Source organism: Macadamia integrifolia, chromosome 12, assembly GCF_013358625.1.
Source record: "Macadamia integrifolia cultivar HAES 741 chromosome 12, SCU_Mint_v3, whole genome shotgun sequence".
Classification (NCBI taxonomy): domain Eukaryota; kingdom Viridiplantae; phylum Streptophyta; class Magnoliopsida; order Proteales; family Proteaceae; genus Macadamia; species Macadamia integrifolia.
Window position 1 is genome coordinate 28,024,020 of NC_056568.1, and position 21,729 is coordinate 28,045,748.

At 38.8% G+C, this 21,729-nt stretch overlaps 1 protein-coding gene across 1 annotated transcript; it reads left to right on the forward strand.

The window, feature by feature from the left end:
- Positions 1–1,237: 1,237 nt before the first annotated feature.
- LOC122057975 (E3 ubiquitin-protein ligase RFI2-like) lies at positions 1,238–21,036 on the forward strand. Its single transcript, XM_042620351.1, has 7 exons — positions 1,238–1,370; positions 1,497–1,668; positions 14,783–14,952; positions 16,156–16,214; positions 19,623–19,648; positions 19,744–20,134; positions 20,236–21,036. The coding sequence occupies exons 2-7, from the start codon at positions 1,512–1,514 to the stop codon at positions 20,789–20,791; spliced, it is 1,359 nt and encodes a 452-aa protein (XP_042476285.1). The 5' UTR covers positions 1,238–1,370; positions 1,497–1,511; the 3' UTR covers positions 20,792–21,036.
- Positions 21,037–21,729: the final 693 nt, after the last annotated feature.

Sequence of the window (21,729 nt, forward strand, 5' to 3'; positions counted from 1 at the left end):
CAGTAATTTTTAGTTGCAAATAGCCAATAGCTTCATTCGCACAAAGGCCTTAAAGCCACGGAGAGGTAATCAACCAATTTGTTATATACATGATGGACAGGGTCTTCCTTGCCAAGGTGTCTGTAATAGAGTTTATAGCCCGTGGAATAAACTTAAAAGATATGGAAACAAAAGAAGAACATAACTAGCGCACATACTCAATAATGACTGCAATCTCGCCTAGAAGAACAATGCTTGTATCTTAAATGTAGCCGATGATCTCTTTGCAATTCGATTCAACTAGAAGACTGGTGTAGCCATAATCAAGAGCCTGCGAAAGCGCCGTTCTAATAGCTAAAACTTCTCCTTGAATTGCAGAGGCAAAGAGTTAAGGGATGGAAAGTGCCTTGTGTAGATGCTCATCATGTTTCCTATAGATAATACCTAGTCCACCATAAATCCCTCCTTGTGGATGAGTAGCATCACAGTTTGCTTTCACAAAACCCAAGGGTGGGGCCTCCCACTTTCCATATCTTGAAGTTCTAATGGTAGTTGCATTGGAGGGCGAAGAAGCTGGGACAACAATGGCCGAATGGAACTCCAGGAATGCCCTTTCTGCAGTAGAAATTACCTCTTGTGGTGTCCAATCATTTGTTTTAAAAATCCCATCGTTCCGCATACACCACAAGTACCAGCATAGAAATGAAGTACGGGAGAGAGTTTCATGAGCAAACTTCTTGTCTTGAACCCCCAAAAGGTCCCAATTCTTCAGCCAATCTGTTAATCTCGATGCTCTATCATATGGTGGAGCAAAGAAAAGAGTGCTCTCATACCAAACTGCCTTCACAAAGGAGCATTCAAATAGAAAATGATCTACCGATTCATTTTTAGTTGCAAATTTGCAATAAGAATTTCCCTCGTCAGCCAACTTGGGTCCTCCAAGATAAATCAAAAACAACACGGCCCGTCCAGTTCCTTGTCGTCCCGGTCTAGGTCCCAACGATGGAATGGGAAAGGATTTTCAATCCTTATCCGACGTATCTATACTACACTCTATAGACCACCAACTACAGTCATCTTGCTAACCTGAGTTAACAACATAAACTTCAAGTCAAAACGGTAGACTTGTGGGGTCAAATTACTAACCGGAAGATTTTCTTCTAAATTTTATTCAATCTCAACCCTTCATAAATCCCATCATACGGTTAACTATTTTCGCGACACCCGGTATTAAATGACCAAACCACGTAATTGAAGCCGCATTCTAACAGGTCGGAGAACCAACGATAGAGGAGAGAGAAGAGAGAGGGTTTCAGATTTGCCCCCTTTACAAAACGATTTCTGTCCTTCGTTTCTCTGCGATTCCGCGAAGGCTTCGCTTGGTTTTCAAGGTGTTTAGAGGTTCTTGCTATCGATTATTTCGTAATTGTTAAGGAGGAGAGCGAGATTACTGAGTTCTGAGGTCCGTCGGAGGAATTCGGTTGAGTTTTTTTAATGGTTTTCTTCTTCAATTCAAGGTTTTGATTGAAGAAATGGGCTCAGAAGATGCTGATCTTTTGGATGATGGGGGCGGTGGGAAGCTTTTGTTCAGTCCTTCTTCGGTGTCATGCTCTATTTGCCTCGAGATTGTGACGGATAATGGGGACAGATCGAGGGCGAAGCTGCAATGCGGCCATGAATTTCATCTTGGTAAGTCGGAAATATTCGATTTATTTCGAATAAAATTTAATTTCTCGGTTGTATTCGTTGAATATTTTGAGTTATTGGACTTTGTATGCATCTGAAGCTGGCGTTTTTTTTGTTCTTCTTCCTATTTGAAACTTTGTTGTGAATGCTAACCAAAAGGTCGATCGATCTCGTCACAAATTCATAGATGGCAAGGACGGATCTGTGATGCATAGAAATTCATTCATTTTTCTGAATTATCTACCCTGTTTGAGATTGATCACTTGATGGAATGGATAATACGATATTCAGTATGACATGTTGCATGCCACACAGGCTGGCTATATATATCATTGGAATCTGTTAGGAAAGAATGTCACCATCCCAGTATATTGACCCTTACACTGGGAATGAGGCCATAACAAGCTTAACAAGAAACTGATGATGGAACACTGTCTTAGGTACTGTGATCTATCAGAAAATAAAATGTTAGCTTTGCGTTCTTGATAACACCCAACAAGGGAATTTTGTTATACACTTACGATTTTTGCTTGTTGTACTTTGAGGGACCGCAAAGCGCATAGACATCATCGTAAATTCTAATGATAATATCATCAGGTCCATTGAGGAATCACCTACCGAATTTATATGTTGCATGATGCAAACCTCATGTCTCATTGCCTATCCCTCCTGCCATGTTCAGCATTTGATTACAGATTATTTTATCCCCTTCTTGTAAGACCTGTTGTACTTCATCATGTTTAAATATGTTATTTTATTTTTATGTGGCCAGTGCTCTTCTTTATGAATATGGGATGTTCATGCCATATTCATGAAATTCTCCTAAATTTATGTTCCAGATCTCATAATTTATGCATCCGATGAGATTCCTTTTGAGCCCCTTCTTTTCACCTGGTTCTTCAGTTCTTTCTATGGTTTCAGCTGTAAGGTTTAGCAGGTTCTTCGGTTCTTTCAAAGGTTTCAGCTGTAAGGTTTAGCAACAGCAATTCCAGTTTGCAAAATCATAGTAGAGTCTGACCGGGCCTCTAGGAATTTTGCATTTGTTTTAGCTAGGTTTAGCTGAGATTGCTTTTGTTTTTAAAATGTTATTCACTTTAGTTGAGGAACAACATGGAAAGGTAAACAGAAATGGCTTTCATTTGGTTATCTTGGTGTTCACGAGCTTTAGTATGTTTCATCTTGGTCAGAGTTCTGTGGTACTCTTGAAGTAAATTTATGTCATTGTATGGAAGATGATTATCATCTCTGTCTAGTAGGTTTAACAAACTGCTCCATTGGCATTGAGACCATCACAAGTTTATACTTTCGTGCTTCCAATCTCTAGTGCTCAGTCATATAGTGATCATTTTCAGGACCAACTTGTACATACCTTTTTATTTCAAGGTCAGTGAAAATCTACATTGCTTGATGGCTTTTGTGTTTCCATGTCCATATTTCTTGATTATGTCCTGTGGAGGATTCTTGAGGTCTGGTTGAAAAATTGACTCAACTATGTAGATTGTGAAGAAGTTGCAGGCGATAAAGGTTTACGGGAGGCTTTCAGTTTTTATGATGCACCAGATCTCTCCTGATCAGGTTGCAGCTCGGGTATTTGTACATATGGGGTTCAACTTTCTCAATGCATCATTCTTAGTTGATGCTTTGAATAAGGAGCTTTTGATCATGGATTTGGCTACTGAAATGCCCAAGTATCTAAGCTTGAATAATCATACTAACGAGCCTTGAGGAAATGATGGATTCACTGACTCAAGGCTTGGATTCACTAAGTTTTTCAAGGTATTATATCAACTTGAATGATCACAAAAGCAATAGGCTTTTTTTTTATTATAGAATTCTGCCTCTCTACCACTCGTGTGAGTTCCTAGTCCGATTCCCATGCTTCTTCTTTGGCCTGTTGATGGTTCAACATCCTACTCTGGGTGGTTTGGTTAGGATGAAGAGGGATTGATAGTGAAGAAAGAGGAGAATTACTTGCTTACCTATAAGTTCTTATTACAAATAATTAGTTACCACTGCTTTTAAAAATAGTACGTGCTTGCATACAGTTATTGCCTTTCTTTTTGTTCTTACTATAAGGATTGCCAATCTTTAGCCCTCGCCCTTGGTTACGCTCAATTAAATTTGCACCAGATTTTTGTTTTGTTTGGGTTAGTGTGTAGTGTTGACTCGTTAGGGGGGGTTGGTTCCCGCGAGCTAGCTGTGTTCCTTCTAGAATTCACTTAAGAGCAGTGATCGAGCTAAACCTTGTCGCTCTTCCTTTCCTCGTGGGCAGGAAATACACTAGCAGTGTGCGTTGGGTGATTCCACTGTGTTTTTTGCACTTGTCTGGGTGAACAGTTTACCGGAAGATAACTTCGATTTGAAATGAAAGAAAGAGCTAAATGACTAACACTAACAACTATCCGAGCTTTCATGTTAAGAGAGAGACTATGAGTTGCCTGTGGTTGGCCCTTCTTACCAAGAGGGGGAGCCTAGCTGTTAGTTTACTGCCTAACTAGAGCTAGCAATCAATCTTTGTTTTCATCCAAGGAGGCAAGCACCTATCTTTGGGAAATGTTGAGGGTAACATTCATGAATCTTGGTTTTGTTGATGAGGATGGTCTAACTTGTGATTTTTTTATATTCTAAGAATGCTGATTTTTTTGCAATTGCTTTTTCTGTCACTTCAAATTACAAAAACTGCAGACTTTTTTGTGAATTTTTTTTTTTTATGGGTTTAAAAGTGCAAAGTTAAATGGCAGCTAGGGAAAGAAAGTAGGTTATTTTTATTTTTTATTTTGGGTGAAATTTGAAAACTTCATCAATAGTGAATTAGAGTTTATTACTTCAACATCCTGCATGGAAGAAGACATAAAGTGTGATGGAATAGCCTTTGGGAGAAGAGGGAAAATCGCACAAAAGGGGGAAGGGGATCACACACCAGGCACAGATTCACTAATCTAAAAATTAAATTCACTCTAAAAATCAAACATTGAGTTATGCAAGTATATAAAGGGAAAATAAACGACTCCTACTTAGATTCCAAAACTGAAATTGACTCCTACTTCTCTACCTCCTACGTATCCTACTGGAAGACAAATAAAAGTCATAATGTAAAACTAACTACTACAACCCTTGTTGGACCAAAAACTTGGGTTGGACCAATTCTTCTTGGCCTTTGGCTTCCACAGTCGGTCTTGCTGGTCCAACCAGGTAAGTGCAATTGTATCTACATCAGCTCTCCCCTTCTGAAAAGAACTCGATTCCGTCGAGTTTGGATGAGGTCCAAGAATGCCGTTAGAGTCAATGTGCTAGATGAAAAAAGTACCAACTGTCCTCTTGAGCTTGAGAGGGGGAAGATCCTTTGCTGGAAGAATCTTTATCTCGAGGCCATCATACTGAAAAGTGTATGTATTCTCATGTCCACAGTGTTTGGATTTCTTGTCGAACAACCATGGGCGGCCCAATAGAATGTGACAAACTTTTAGAGGGAGAACATCACATTGAACCTGATCGATCAGTCCACCAATGGAATACGTGAGCAAACACCTTTCATGAATTTTCAGGTTATTGTTGTTCACCCATCCAACCTTGTAGGGATTCGGATGAGGCTTAGTTTTTAGACCCAACTTGCTAACAACATCTTCAGCAACAACATTGATACAATTACCGGGGTCAATCATCATATTACACAAACTGTCATTGCATCGACCCTGGTTTGAAATATACTATTACGACGCCAATCGTCCTCAGGAATCTTCTGTGTAGTCAAAAGAGGATGGATCACATGGAACGGTCGAGGCTCACCATCATTATCATCATCATTAATCTCATCAGGATCATGATCACATTCAGCCTCCAGATTTACTGTTCCTGTTTTCGGTTGCTCTTCTGGTGCATAGGGTATAAAATTGTCCTTGTCAATGTAGGCTAACAACTGGTTAGGACATTGATTAGCTCTATGCCCGTACCCCTTGCATGAGAAACATTGAATAGCCTCATTTGGAAATGCTAAGTTCCTGTCATAACCACGCTGAGGTGAGGAGTATGGCTAATTAGGTCGTGAAGATGACATGTCTGAATCACGACGAGGTAGAGAATACGGTCGGCTAGGTCGTGAAGATGCCATAGATGAAGCACTAGCATGTGGTTTACTGATTGACTTTTCCTGTTAAGATGATTGTGGCTGAATAGAATTAGAACCCCTAGGGAAAGCATCTATAAATGGCCGCCGATTGTATGGACGTTTTAGACTCTCCTCAACCTGATATGCTACATGGACAACGTCTTCCATTGTAGGCAGTCGGCTAGAGGCAAGGGCGGCACTAAGTTGAGGGTGCAAATCATTGCGGAATTGTGCTACCAATACTTCTTCATCCCACTCAAAATCTAAACAAGTAGGTAAATAATAGAACCTAGCAACATATTCTTCCATGGTTAAATTCTCTTGTTTCAACTGTGCAAACCTGAGATGCATGCGTTGCTTGTAATCAGAAGGCAAGAATCTCCGGTTCATGACTTCATGCATTTCAGCCCAAGTAGTGACTAAACCAATGCCTCGGGTCAATTCTGTTGCTGTTGCTTGATCCACTAGATTTGGGCTGTGCCTTTCAGTTTGGCCTCTGCAAATAGAATCTTTCAGGCCTCAGTCAACCCGTACCATTTGAAGAATGCCTATAGGCTATGAATCCAATCAAGGTACAGTTTTGAATTATTGTCTCCATAAAAATCAAGGACATCCAATCTTGTTACTCTTTCTGCTCCATCATCATATCTACCAGTTCCATATGGTGGTGGCAGTGGTGGTGGTGGTGTATGATGTGGTGGTGGATCTTGTGGAACGGTATTGGAAGAATCCCCAAATTGAATGGGACCCTTTCCTTTATCTGTTGCTTCCAAACGAGCAATAGAAGCTTGCATAGATTCCATCATTGTTATAATAGCTTCAAGTTTTGCATCAATTTCTCCCTTATAGGAGTTCAGCTGTTGAACAACTTCACTATTGGCTACCATGGTGGAAATGGGCAAGATAACACTTGAATATGATGGTAAAATAGTAAATAGAATGAAACTTAAAGGAGAATGGCAGAATGATAATTATCTCACCTTTTTTTTTTTTGTAGGGTGGCAGAATTGTAATTATTGGAAGTGACAAAAATAGGGCAAAAATGGGATAATGGAGGAAGGGAGGGGTATTCCAAGAAATAGAAAGCTAGTAAGAAGAAAAAAAAGAACAAAAGGGAAATCGTGGGTTGAGGGTTGGAATACCGACCACAACAGTTCTCCTTCTCCTTCTTGGAGACGGAACCAGCAGCAGGAGTCGGATCCGATCAGGAGAGAGGCTCGCGATGGCTTTGCAGGTATGTGCTCCTTTCTCTCTCTTCCCGACTTCTCTTCTTCTTCTTTTTCTTCGTTCTTCTTCTTTTTTCTGATTTCTGTTTCTCTTTTATGTTCTTCTTCTTCCTCTTCTGTCTTCTATTCTCTGATTTCTGTTGTTTCTTTTTTTTTTTTTTCTCTTCTCCTTTGGCTTTTTCTTTCTTCTGTTCTTCTTCTTCCTTTCTTCTCGACTTTCTCTTCTTTTCTTTTCTTTTTTTTGCTCGCCTTCCTGCTGCTTCCTGCTGCTACCTCTTCTGCACTACTGCCTTTTTTTTTTTTTTTTTTCTGCTTTTGCTTCTTCTTTTCTTCTGCCGCTTCTTCTTTTTTTTTTTTTCCCCTGTTCAGTTCTTCTCTTCTCGCCTTTCTTCTTCATCGACTTTTTTTCTTTTTTTTGGGCTGTCGGACAAAGAAACATGAGGGTGGATCACACACCACGCGCAAATTCACTTATCTAAAAGTTAAATTCACTCTAAAAATCAAACATTGAGTTATGCAAGTATATAAAGGGAAAATAAACGACTCCTACTTGGACTCCAAAACTGAAATTGACTCCTACTTCTCTACCTCCTACATATCCTACTCAAAGGCAAATAAAAGTCATAATGTAAAACTAACCACTACAAGCCTTTGTTGGGCCAAAAACCTGGGCTGGACCGGTTCTTCTTGGCCCTTGGCTTTCACAGCCGGTCCTACTGGTCCAACCAGGTAAGTGCAACTGTATCTACATCAAAGTGCCATTGATATTTTGGGTTATAAAAACTTTGGGTATTGGCTGGGGTCTGGGGAATATTGCTGCTATTTATCTTGATCTCTGTTTCTGTTTGCTATTGTTCTTCAGTTTTACTCGCAAATGACTTGGTTTTAATAATCACCAGATCTTCTGTATGCATGATTATTTAGCAATCTGTTTTATTTCCTTTGTTGTTCATGCAATCTTGCTTAGTTCTCAATTAGTTTCGAAGTTGTTTCATCTCTATTCATGCGCTGGTACCATGATATATCATTGATTGTTGAAAGAATTTCACTCAAATCAATTCATGAAAGATAAGAAGTACAGAATTTCACTCGAATCAATTCATGAAAGATTAGAAGTACTACAATATTTGGACTTTTCAATCATTATTGTTTAATTTCCAAACATATGTTGTTTATATAATTTATTCCATTCAGTTGTCAATTCTTTGTATCAAAATGTGAATAGAAGTTCCATCTATTTAAGCCTCCTGTGGAAAGATAAAAATTATTTTAGCTAGGTTAGGATCTGAGTCTTCCTCATCAACCATATACCCTGGAGCTGTTCTCTTGTGATTACTTGTAGTGTAGAGATTTCTTGTTAGTTCTATTGTATCTTTTGGGTTGGAAATCCACTTGATGTGGGGGGGGGGGGTTGTTAAATTATGATTAGTGAAGGGTAAACCTAGATTTCCTTTTTAAATAAAATAAAATAAATTAAAAAATTTCTATCCTGGTGGTACCAGTTTCATGTACTCTTTGTTGACTGAATCGATACCCCTTGGTACTTTCAATCTGCCCATGAACTTTACTTGAAATTTTAGGATTGTATTGGCCTCTCAGTTATGCACCCTGGATGACTATTTGAGACAAGTGTTCTTTCCCCTATTTAATGGCATCTTTGGTTGGGGCATCAATCTTTATCAAAACTTCAGCATATGGTTCTTAGTTGCAAATCTGTCCGTCGCCTAGAGTGTGAAGCGTATAAGCTTGCAAAGCATTATCCGTTGTCTTTTCCATCTCATAGTTTGTCTAGAAGTCCTTTATTTCTTTAGTACACTCTCATTTCGGGGTCCTTGTCATATCAAAAATAGGTTAAGTTCTTATTTTGTTAATTTTGTGGACAATCATTTTCATTTGACTTGGGTGCATTTGTTGGAAGACCGATCAGAGTTTCTTTCAATTTTTAAATATTTTTATAGTGAAATAAAGACTCAATTTGATGCTTCTATTAAAATATTTAGATTCGATAATGCACTTGAATACACTTAGTGTGAGATATCTAACTTTTGCTTAGATCATGGTATGGTTTGAATGGATGTTTTAAAATATTTTTGGTGTGCTGGTGTTCTCACCACTTGTTATTTGATTAACAGAATGCCCTTTTCTATAACAGCTAACTGTTCACCATTTTTTGTTTTGTTTTCAAAATCTCCCTTGTTTTCTTTGCCGCTATGAGTTTTTGGATGTGTGTCTTTGTTCACAATTTACAACCTCAGGTTGATAAGTTGTCTTCCAGGGCTATCAAGTATGTTTTTCTTGGCAGTTCTATAACTCATAAAGGGTATAAGTGTTATGATCCTCATACTGATCGACAGTTGTCAGTGTCGATGTTACTTTTTTTTGAAAACAATCCATATTTTACCATATTGCACCTAGCTCTTCCCTTGACACACATGTTGTTTCCACAACTCCTATTCCTACTCTTATGCCATTTGATGATGCTCCTGCTGCCTCCATTATCTGCCCCACTGAAAGTGTATTAGTGGCGAAACAAGAAAGTGTAGTCTACGGTTCTTCCTGCTTCATTGCTCACTGCATGGTCTGAACCTCCGGCTGAAGATCCTACTTTCTCTTTCTTTCCTGTTGACTTACTAGTTGCTCTTCGCAAAGGTACCCCCATTTATGTACTCAGAAATCCATGGCTACTTATCATATAGAAAATTTGTTTTTACATCTCACCTTCCATTTCCCTTGTATAACTTTGCTTTCTCATTATCTACCAACTCCATTACCAAAACTCATCATGAGGCTTTATCTCATCCTAAGTGGAAAGTGGCTATGGAAATAGAAACAGATGCTTTAATTTCTCGCCAGACATGGACCCTAGTGGATTTGCCTCCAAGTAAGGATCTTGTATGGTGTTGCTGGGTTTACACATTGTTTACCATTAAGTACAATCCAAATGGCTCAGTTGAATGGCTTAAGGCCCTTTGGGTTGCAAAGGGTTATACTTAGACCCATGGGGTGGATTATTTTTGAAGTTTTCTCACCTGTTTCCCATCTTAATTCAGTCCGTGTACCTAGGAATGTAAATGGATAGTCGAAAATCCGCATTTGATCCGTGTTCATATTTGTTTAGGAGTATCTGTATTCGAAAAATGTATATACAAAAGCTATCCGAATCCGTTTGAAAACTAAGCGGATACGAATATGATAATCCTAGTTTCCGAATGATTATTGTCCGATTCGTTTAGCTATCCGATGGTAAAGAACATATGTATCCGTTTAGCCGAATCCATTTCTTCCATTATAATATTAAGTAAATATTAATTTTTATTACATAATAATAGTGTAGAAATATGTGATACTAATACATGTTTTTTTTTGTTTTTGTTTTTGTTTTTCTTTTAAGGAATGATATATACCAATCTAAAGGCTAGATTTAGGAATTTATTGTGGACCATTAGATGAAAAGAAAAAAACCTAACCTAAGTATATAATGTTTTAATCCAACGAACCAAAAACCCTAACTCCCTAAGAAATCTCTCGACTCTCATTCTCTCCTTGGGATATCCCCAAGCTCTTTTGAGTATCCTCGTAGCTCAAAGTGGCAAAGCCACTCCGGGTCTGATCACTCTACTGCCTCTCGTCTCTTGTCTCTTGCCTTTCGCTCTCTCACGGCTCCGGCTCCGGCTCCGGCTCTGCTGCCTCTTGCAGATTTTGGGCCAAGCTAACATTGCGGCTTGCCGGCCTCACTTCCATGTAAGTGCATAGCTCAAAGATTTTTGTTTCTGTTTCTTCCCATTTTTCCCGTTTCTCGATGTTGAAGATTATCCAAAACAAAGGGGTTTTGAGATTTGTTTCTGTTACTTTTTTTTCCCCCCCTATGTTCACAACTCATAGGGAACATTATGAAAACTATGCCACTCTCCTCATCCTTTTTCCACCTGACGCCGAATATGTGAAGAGAAAATGCTCTTCTTCTTCCTCCCATTCTTGTTTTCTTCCATTAGAAAGGAGACATCTATGTTGAATGTTTGTAAATGGAATCTACAGAAGACCCTAATTTTTTTACCCAATTTTGATTTGCCAAAGGAGAAACCCCTAAAATCGAAGATCAATATTTTAATTTTTTCCAACATTCTGTTGCAGAGCATTGTCATCACCATAAGAGCCATTCCCCAAGCTACGATTTGGTTCAAATCTCACCTAGAACCCCTATAACCCATGATTTTTTCTATTTTTTTTTATCAAGCCCAAATCATAGATTTCTCGTTTCCCAATCTGATTAGCAGCAAAGGTAATCGAACAGAACCACCCTTTTAATTCATGATCCTCTTGTCCGATTACATTCTCTCTATTGTAACAATGTATAAAATCTACTTTCATGTAACTCATGTCGAATCGGATAATATCCGATTACCGTTTAAGTATACAAATTCGAATTTAATATCGTTTTATGTGTTTGGTCGGATAAACGGATCGAATTCGAATAGTGGAGTATTACACGGATTCGAATTCGTATAGTATCCTATTTGAGCCGAATTTCATCCGTTTACATCCCTACGTGTACCCATCTTCGTAGCAGTGAATTTGGACTGACCTTTATATTAGTTGGATATCAAGAATGTTTACTTATATGATGATCTACATGAGTGGTGTATATGGCGCAACCTTTAGGGTGTGTTTCTTAGGGGGAGAATTTTGACGGAGTTTGTAAGTTACACAAGGCAAGTTATGGTTTAAAACAATCACCTAGAGCCTAATTCGATAAATTCAGTTTGATTGTTACTCGGTGCGGATTCTCACAATGCTATTCTGATCATTTTCTATTTGTTCGGGATCGGGATTTTAGTGGTTGTATTGGTTGTATGTCAATTATATTATCATATATGGGGATGACGTATCTGACGTTTCATAGGTGAAATCTTATTTGCATCAGCAATCAGATGAAAGACTTCGGTGCCTTTAGGTATTTTCTTGGTATTGAAGTGCCATGAAGTAAGAAAAGGATTAGTCTATCACAAAGAAAATGTGTTAAACCTCTTGTTTGAGATTGGTATGTTTGTTTCTAAACCAATCAATACTCCCATGGATCCACACTAGAAGTTTGGGATAAATGATGGTGGGGAATTTGATGACAAACATTGATACTGAAGATTAGTAGGGAAAGTCATTTACCTTATTGTTACTAGACCTTACATATCTTTTGCTATTGAAGTTATTAGTCAGTTTATGGAGTCACCAAAGAAGACTCGCTAGGAGGCAGCATGTCGCATTTTAAGGTATTTGAATGGGGCTTCAGGAAAGGGGCTTGTTTACTAACCTCATTAGTATCTTGATCTGGTCAGATACTCTGATGCAGATTGGGCTGGTGCTAAAAATGATATGAGATCTCCCACACGCTACTGTACGTTATTGGTGGCAATCTTGTCACGTGGAGAAGCAAGAAGCAAACAATTGTGGCTAGATGCAATGTTGAGGTTGAGTATAGGGCTATGGCTCATACTGCAACCGAGTTGATGTGGTTTACTTCACTGCTTCATGAGTTGGGATTTCCAATTACTCAAACTATGAAGATGATTTGTGATAATTTAGTTGCTATCTACATTGCCAGTAATCTAGTGTTTCATGAAAGGACTAAAATACGTTGAAGTTGATTGTCACGTTGTCAGAAATGCAGTTATGAGGAAGTTGGTTGATACTTTGTTTGTTTCTTTTGTAGATTAGTTGGGTAAGCCTTTGTTTAGTCATACTTTTCAGAAGGGCTGTTCCAAGTTGGGCATGGGTGATTTATATGCTCTAGCTTAAGGGGGATTGTTAAGATATGTACCGTTGGGGTATTATTGTTGTGGTACTCTATCGTGTTTAGGTGTCATTGATCGTGATAGGGGGACTGTCCCTACCATGGTATGTTTATGTTGCTTTAGTTAACTTCTTACATTGTAATTAGACTTGTAATTGTAACAATATAAATAAAGGGAATGACCACGATAGAAGTATTCTGTTTTCTATTGTAGTCCAAGAGCTTTTCTCTTCTTCTTCCTTTGGTTCTCTCTTTCCTTTTTCTTCTCTTCTTCACTTCTTCACTTCTTCACTTCTTCACTTCTTCAAGCTTTTTGAGGACTGGTAACTTGTTTCTCTGTTGTTACATATTCCTTAGCCCATAATCTGCAAGGTTAACGGTTTGTTAGATCTTCCTGCATTAGTTTGAATGAGTGTTTCCTCATTGTAGACTTCCTGATGTGGGAAGCCTGGTGGTTTAGATATCTGGGATGGAGCTGCAACAAAATGGTGGTGGTAAGAGTGTTGGGACTGATTAAGGATTAAAGAATGTAGAAGAAGTTAGGGTAGGATTAAGAATAGAACCAGAAGAAGAAGAAATAAGAGAAGGAGAAGAATCCACCCAGATGGCCAGGTATGCAAACTGAATAAATTGAAGTTGTTGATTGCTCTTACTGATCTGTAAACAGAGGACAAGAAATTGCTGAGAAAAAAATCCAGGGGGGGGGGTTGTGGAGAAGAAAGATGTAGAACTGATCTGAAGGAGATAAAAGCAACCACAATTGTTAGATAAGAATAAGAAAAGGGGAAAAAGGAAGAGATAAGTGAGGGGATGCAAAGGATCAACAACCTATGGGCTCATGTGAGAGCATATCACAAAACACAAATTCTTCATTCCATTCTATTGGAAAAGAGAAACATTACATGTATACAATGTGTTCCAAGTAACTAATTGTTTGTGTGTTAAGTAAAATGTTACTTATGCTTTAAGTTACTCGAGACAAGTATTATCTGGATATAAGCTGGCCAAAGTATCTTTCAACAACAAGAAGAAACTCAGCCTTATCCCAACTCAATGGGGTCGGCTACAAGGATCTGTGCATAACAAAGTAGGGAAAACTGACGTCCGAACAGAAAAGGAGGAATGAAGTAAATAAGAAAATGGAAATGGTAAAGAGAAATGGCAAAGAGTTGAAAGATGAAAGTAAGAGGCACAGCCCAGTAAGATACGAGGAACTCACCTAAATGGCGTTGACTACATGGATCCTTGCCTTCCAATATGCCAAAGTATCTTTAACACCTAGAATTATAACCTTTGAAGTATGGACTCATAAACAAAACTCTTACTTGAAATAAGGATACATGCCCCAAATGACCCCCAAATTCATTCATACCCAAGATTGTAGCTATGAGCTCCAACAATTCCACTTATGATGATACGGTACCCCCAATAACTTGAGGGAAAGGTGGTTAGTGCTCCCGCTTCACCTGCCTTTTATTTGTGCGAGGTTCATCACAGTTGAATTTGTGGCCATTTTGTTATTTCATAGGTTGATAATTCTTCATTTTAATGTTTGCCAGATTAGTTATTTCAATTTCTTGACAAGATGAGGGCTCATTTAATTGAATCTCGCATAAACTGTTCTATGAGATAGGAAGATTTTTCATTTTTACCTTGACGTTGCTATATTCTCCTGTGTTCAATCTTCTTAGGCATGGCTCCAACACTCATCTTGATTGCTTGAGTGGTATTGCTTGTTCTACAAACTTTAAAGTGGCTTCCCCCAGCCCCAGGTGATGTGTGGAATTACTTTTTATTTTTCACTCTAGAAGGCTAAACCCCATTTGGCCCTGCCTATTCCTTTGGAAGATTTTGTTGCAATTACATGCCAGTGTATTGATATTTTCATTCCCAACTCTGTGTTGTATCTAATATTAACTTATGAGTAATCAATAATTCTTTCAGTGTTTGCTTTGATATGGTCCTAGGTCATGTTTCTAATTTTGTCATGATTTTCTTCAGATTGCATTGGTTCCGCCTTTAATGCTAAGGGAGTGATGCAATGCCCTAATTGCCGGAAGGTTGAGAAAGGTCAATGGCTTTATGCTAATGGATGCCGTTCATTTGCCGAGTTTAGCGTGGATGACTTGACCCATGATGAGGATCTGTATGATTTAAGTTATTCTGAAATGGTAATAACAGCAAGTATACTATTTGATTCATCTATCTAATTTCATTGGCCCATCATGGTAGTCACAATATATGCAGTCAGATGCTAGTTTCTGTACCACTGCTCTGTTTTTGCTCGGGGTTATTATCACTTTACTTTTGGCTGCTTTAAAAGGACCAATAAATGAAGTAGAAGGATTAATGAGGGAAAAGGTTACTGGTGCAGTCATTCCTGGGACATTTTCCATGATGATCCTATACTTATCTGCCACATGGACTGATGATTTAACAATCTTGACCACTGGATAGATTTAGAGACTGTGTGTAGGCTACTAGTAAAATTTGGTGGCTTGTCTTAATCGTATGGGCTACCATGGGTAGGCCTTTTCCCATTTGGTTCTTCAGTGGTTCTTTTTAGCTCTTAAGGTTGCTTCCCTTCTTTTTTCAAACTTTTTTTTTCAACCCTCTAGAATGAAACATGGAGATGTCAGATTTGTTGAAATTTTAACATAGTTTTACTGCTGATGAGGACTATACATCCTCCCAATTTGGGCCCAAGCAAACTGCCATGTGGCAGCTATAGAGGGCATGGTGGAACCCTGCATTCAGACTCAGGATGGGGCGAAATGACCACCCCACCCCCAATGAAAGGCACAAATCCCTCTCCTGTTGATGCTTCCATGTGCACTCCCATTGGCTCCCATGCTGGTGCAGAGGCCGCACTCCCAGACAGAGAACCCTCCCCTTTTATTTATATTCAAGATAACTGACAATAATGAAGTTACTACTTCATGGTGAAGTTTTAGAGTGCCTTCGTTGTCAATTATATTTTGTTGAGGATTGTCCGTATAAATTTATATTAAAATTCTATACAGAAGGAAGTAACATCTTCAATATAAAGTGTGTGCTCGACTTCTAAATTATGTTATCCAATGTAAAATTTCCCTGATGGAAGTTGTACAATTTCTTGAACGAACTCCATGTTCTTAATTGTATGCTGGACTTCAGTTAGTTACCATAAATTGTTTTGGAATTTTTAGAAATTCTTTTAAGATCCTATATTCTAGTTAGACAAGAAACATAATCATTGCATTTCTGTTAATTTATCATCTAAGAACCATGATGGACTGAATAGATGCTTGGGATTATGATAAAAGTTTGTATTTGGAATTTGAAGGATTGCTACTGACCTCTGATCTCCTTTCATTGGTCTATTCTGTTTTCAGCCATTTGGAGTCCATTGGTGTCCGTTTAGTGGATTCTCCCGAGTTCATTCATCATTTGAGTAAGCAAGACGTCCTCTTATAAGCTTGTATTTTGTTGTCTTCTAAGATGAAATTTCAGTATTGGCCTAATGCACTGAAATACTTTTCTCAATTCATTTTCCCTTGCCCCCCCCCCCCCCACTCCCCGCCACACACACACACACACACACACACACAAAAAAAAAAGGACCACATGAACTAATTACAGAATGTAATATGTTCTTAGCACTAGATGGCAAAAAATCAATCCACTGGGTCCAAGTGCCAAGTCCATTTTGCTTATGCTTTTGCTTTTTCTATGACAAGAAATGTGGAACCATTGCCATTTGAACTGTTAGAAAATATCTGACTTCTCATCGAACAAGCCCAAGGTCATGGGTTTGAATGGGACTTGAGAATGTCGAGGCCAAAATGAGGACCACATAGGGAATTGCAACGTAGAGTTCTTAATTTTTTTTAATTGTGTTTCTAGAGACGAATATAATATCCTCTCTCCCCTTTCTCTTGCTCCGTTCTTAGCTCATTTGTAGAATTTTGGATTCATTTGTTTCTCTCTCTCTCTCTCTCTCTCGGGTTGTAGTTGTGTGTAATATTTGCCTTATTAAGAAATAAGAGAATGCAAGATGCCAGAGCTTTCTTAACTGAAGATTGATGCATAAGACGAATGTTTTGCTCCTCTTTTTGTTTCTTGTTGCACCAACTGTATATTTTGTACTTGATACATTTGAAGGAAGCTTTTTTCTTAAAGGTTGTATATATGATATATGGGTTATTATATGCATATTTACTAAGGCTGGAAACAAGAAAGAACATTTTATAAGGAAAAATTATTAGTTTTAGTAGTTTTGGTCACAGTGAAAACTAACTTTTGTTATTTGGGGATGAATGGTAATAAAAATCTAAGGACAAACTGAGGAATTAACCAAAGGGATTGTTGGGAGTTGCATCTGGTACAGTTTTCTGTTTCACAAGGCTTGACTATCCCATTCTAGACTGTACAGTAAAATAAATTAACAATAAACTTAGTTGTTGGAAGTATCACAGGAACCTATATATGGTACTTTTACCCATTTTCATTTTTCCGGACTATCACTGGGAGGACTACTAGGTAGCGATCTCTACACTTGTGTCCATATGGATGGATACTCTCTCTCTCTCTCTCTCTCTCTAAAATATGGTCAGAAGTTCCTAAAGATTGGATTCAAAATCCAGCAATGAAGCTTGATCGAGAAGGGAGATTTCCCGATTTTAGGAGAACTCTGATTGAATCAAATCAACAGATCAGGTCTGAGAAATATCTTGTTTGAGGGCTTGATTTTAAGGGTAGAATAAAATACTGAAATCTCAAGCCAATCCAAATGCTGACTGTCAAGATACAGCTGATTTGGAACTGCGACTAGGGAATCTCAGAACAGGGTAATCAATTGGAGATTTTAAGAGACTGAAATTATTAGTTAACAATGCCATTGTAAACTAAGAATATCAATAAAGAACCTGTAAAACCAACAGTATAGGATGCATAAATCAGATAAACTGATAATTTCAGAAATCAAACTTTGATTGGGATTCTCAGAAAACTACAGTAAAATTGAATTTTGAATTAAGAAACAAAATTTAATATAAAAAGCACAGAATTTGATAGAAAATTCAATCAGACTTATCGATCAAAAGTTCTGAGAGAACCCAGTAAGAAAACAGAATTTAATAGAAAATTCATTCATGATTTCAGAAATTGATCCTGGATTCACAGCGGTAACAGGAAGATAATCAAAGCAACCAATTGGTATGAGATCCAGAAACAAAAACCAAAAGGTGTGCAGCACTGTTTTGAAAATCAGAATCGGATCGATTGAATCAGCTGATTAGGATCTGGATCGGTCGAGTCTGCTTATTTGGATCAGAATAGGCCATGTCCAATCCCGATCTCTGGACGTTCTGGAGCTGCTGATTCTAGGGTTTTTGGGACGGATGGCTGGGTTTTCAGTTTTGAGGGGGCCAATTCGACCCCCAATTCCGAGTTTAAAATCCTTGGTGTGCATGTATATTGAATTCTGAAACAAGAACCACCACACTAGGGGCTGGAACTGAATCACCGCAGCAGGGGCTGGAATTGAATTGCCACAGAACCAAAAGCAACAAATGAAATTCATTACTCAAATTCGTGTACAAGGCTGTAGCCCCTTAAGAACTTATATGAAAGACTCAAAAAAGGAAAGGTCTAAACGAATCTTAAACTGATGAGGTAAACTAACTAGGAAACTAAAATAATAAAATAAAGAGACTGAAATAAGGCTGGACTCTTAGAGACCTAAGACACTTAGTAACTAGTAAATAAAGAAATAGGAATCTTACTAGACTAACTAATAAAGTAATACCCGTCTTCAGAATCAAGACCCTAATATGGGCTTATAAAAGGTGGCCATTACATCAATAACCCAAAAGGCCCATAGAACCCTACCATGGGCCAAAATTAAGTCTTCCGAGGCTCGATTGGTCCAATTGGACACCTTAACTGCATCATTTTCTTTCATATTTCCTCCTTGTTTTTGCGCCTTTTTCTTGTTTCTTTCTGATGAATATGCTCAGTTCTTCAGCTTAATCTTTAATGTGCCAAATTCTATCACAGGAACTGCATTTAAATGTACTAACCGCTAGATCAACTGTGATTTAAATAACTTTATGGGGGAGGATTCTCTGATAAAGCGGGAACTCCTTCATGGCTCACAGAGATTTTTCTATTTTTTTTGCTCACCAATAGAAAAAAAAATTGAAAAATACAACATGTGAGGCATAGGCTGCGCTGCTTGCTCAGAAAGACTTTTCCCTAACTATATATTACAACATCGCCCCAATTTTAAAAGAAAAAAGACAAATGTACCCCTGGTTGGGTAAATTCAGTTCTATGCTTACTAAGATGAATTTTAACTTCTTGATCTGATTTTGGAGGTCCCCTGCATTCCTAAGCCTTGCCCAACTGAATGGGTTTAGCTACATGAATCCTGTTTCACCATTCTACCCTATTAAAACCACATCAGCTGTGAATTCAGAGACACTCATGTCCTTCTCCCCAAGGTATCTTTGGTCTTACCCATGTTCTGTTATCTGCTTCAATTTGCAGCATATCACTCCATCTGATGCATTTGCTGCTCATAGATGGGTAGGACTTTCTCTTCACACCATTTTTCTATAGTTAATATCTTTGGTGTGTGTCCACCAATGACGGAAGCACTCCTTTTATCATGACACATTTGGGAGGTTAATATTTATTCTTTATAGTAGGGCTCACCCCAAGTATTGGAAGAGGCCTGCTGTTACGGTACCTACTATGTGTTGCACAGGCACTCTCTATCTTGCCATGTTTACCCCTTTCGAAAGTTAATTAACCTTTTGTGCTCCAACTGAATTTTTTTAATGTTTTAACTCTGCAGGGAAGGTGAATCTCCATCAACTGCATGTAAGTATCCATCTATTTTCTTGAACTATAGTTCTTCTGTTTGGAACTCTGTTGGAGGCCTTGTTTATATAGTGATGGAATTTCTTCTAATGTAGATCATGATCTGCTGGGACACCATGCCATCTTTGCTGAACATACAGCTGCATCATCTGCAGCCCATTCTTGCCCTTACATTGCCTACTTCCAACCACTTCAGCCTTCATCCTCGACTCCAAGTGAGACCCTTGCAGATGGTCCTAATTTTAACCATCACTGGAATAGCCTGTCAGGACCTGGTGATATCACAACTTCCCATGCTTTTCCTGCTATGGACCTCCACTATCATAGTTGGGGCCACCATTCTCCTCCTTACTCTCCAACCAATGGTCGCATTGGCGGTTCTGATCAACCTTCGGTTCCATCTGCATCGCTGGGATCGAATAGGGGTGATTCTGATAGTATACCAAGGTCGGGATCTTTTGTGCACCCATTTCTTCTTAGCCATGGGTAAGCCTTGGTATTCAGAAATTTTAATTCATTGTTTAGTGGGAATGTTTTTCTTCGTAAGAGTTGGAATATAACTTTGCATGCCTTCCTGTGTTTTGCAGATCTGGTCCTCGAGCTGGGAGCTCAGTAGTTTCCCCAATTGTGCCACCCTATCCAGGCAGCAGTGCTCGGGCCCATGACCGGATCCAAGGTCTCCATGCTTACCATCAACAGCAGCAGCAGCAGCCGCAGCAGCCTCAGCATAACAATTCACCAGGCATGCGTTCACCTATCTTTTCAGCCATGAGGAGAACCAGTGGTCCTAGGGGCTTGGCTCCTGTAGGGCCTGTTGCGTCATCATCTGATCATGCTGGTGCCTTCTATGTCTTTCCATCTTCAGGCTCATCTGGCCGGGGTCTCCAAGAAGCCGAGAATCCAGTGCGAGGCCGTTTCTATGCATGGGAAAGAGATCGCTTTGCTCCATTTCCATTGATCCCAGTTGATAGAGAGTCGAGCTGGTGGGGGCCATTCCATCAGGCTGCCGGTGGGTCAGACTCTGGCAACCGGCCTAGTGGGTTTTGGCAGAGGCATGGATCTGAGAGGACATCATCACAAAATCGGTCAGAGAGTTCTTATCAGCCAGTTCATCCTTCTGGTCGGATGCTTCCTTTCCTATGAAAGCACAAGACACCAGACTGAACCAAATTATATATGAAAAATGATATAAACGCTGCAAGTCTGTAAATTCCAGTGGATGTTATCGTTGCTGCGTGCCCCCTGAAAACTGAAAACTATCATTTGGCTGTCATGCGTCCGTTTGGTGACTTTGGCTTCCTCTAAATTTCTATGCCCTTAGGAACCTCAAATGGTATAAATCATATGGAATGGCAAGAAATGAGGAATTATTTGTGTTTTAGGCCTTATACCTTCTACTTGTCATCTCATTGGACACAGCTGAGAGCCACGCAGACCATACTGGATAAAAAGACTAGAGAGTGGGTGGATTCTAATCTAGTAAATAAAGTGCCATCTTGAACCCCTAGGTTCTTTAAGGTTGTCATGGCAACTCGATTAAGCCTGGTGATGGCCTTGTTGCTAGTAAGCAGCCAGGGCAATGGTGTGGTCCAATGCTTGAAGAAACATGGTTACAAAAAGAGCTTGAGGCATAGGTCGAGCAATTCTAGGACTCCTGGTATTATTTGAGAAGTTTATACGTAAGGCGAGGCTGCGTTTGCTAACGTTCTATTGGAACGTTTCTGGAGTTTTTTTGTTTTATTGAAATAAAAAACGGAATAAAGTGTTTGGTGCATCATAGATGAGTTTCCATTTTTTTGGAACAAAAAGTGAAAAAAAAACAATAGATACTGGAATTAACGGAACAACAAATAGTTGTTCCGTCTTCCTAGTTTCGTTCCAAAAAAAAAAAACTATTATAGATGAGTTTCCATTTTTTCGGATCAAAAAGTGAAAAAAGAACAATAGATATTGGAATTTTGTTGTTCCGTCTTCTCAGTTTCGTTCAAAAAAAAAAAACTATTTGGGTGATTTTAGGGAAATCGTTCCTAATAAACTTGTCTTCCGCCTTAGCTCTTCATTTTTTACAATTTTGCGTACAG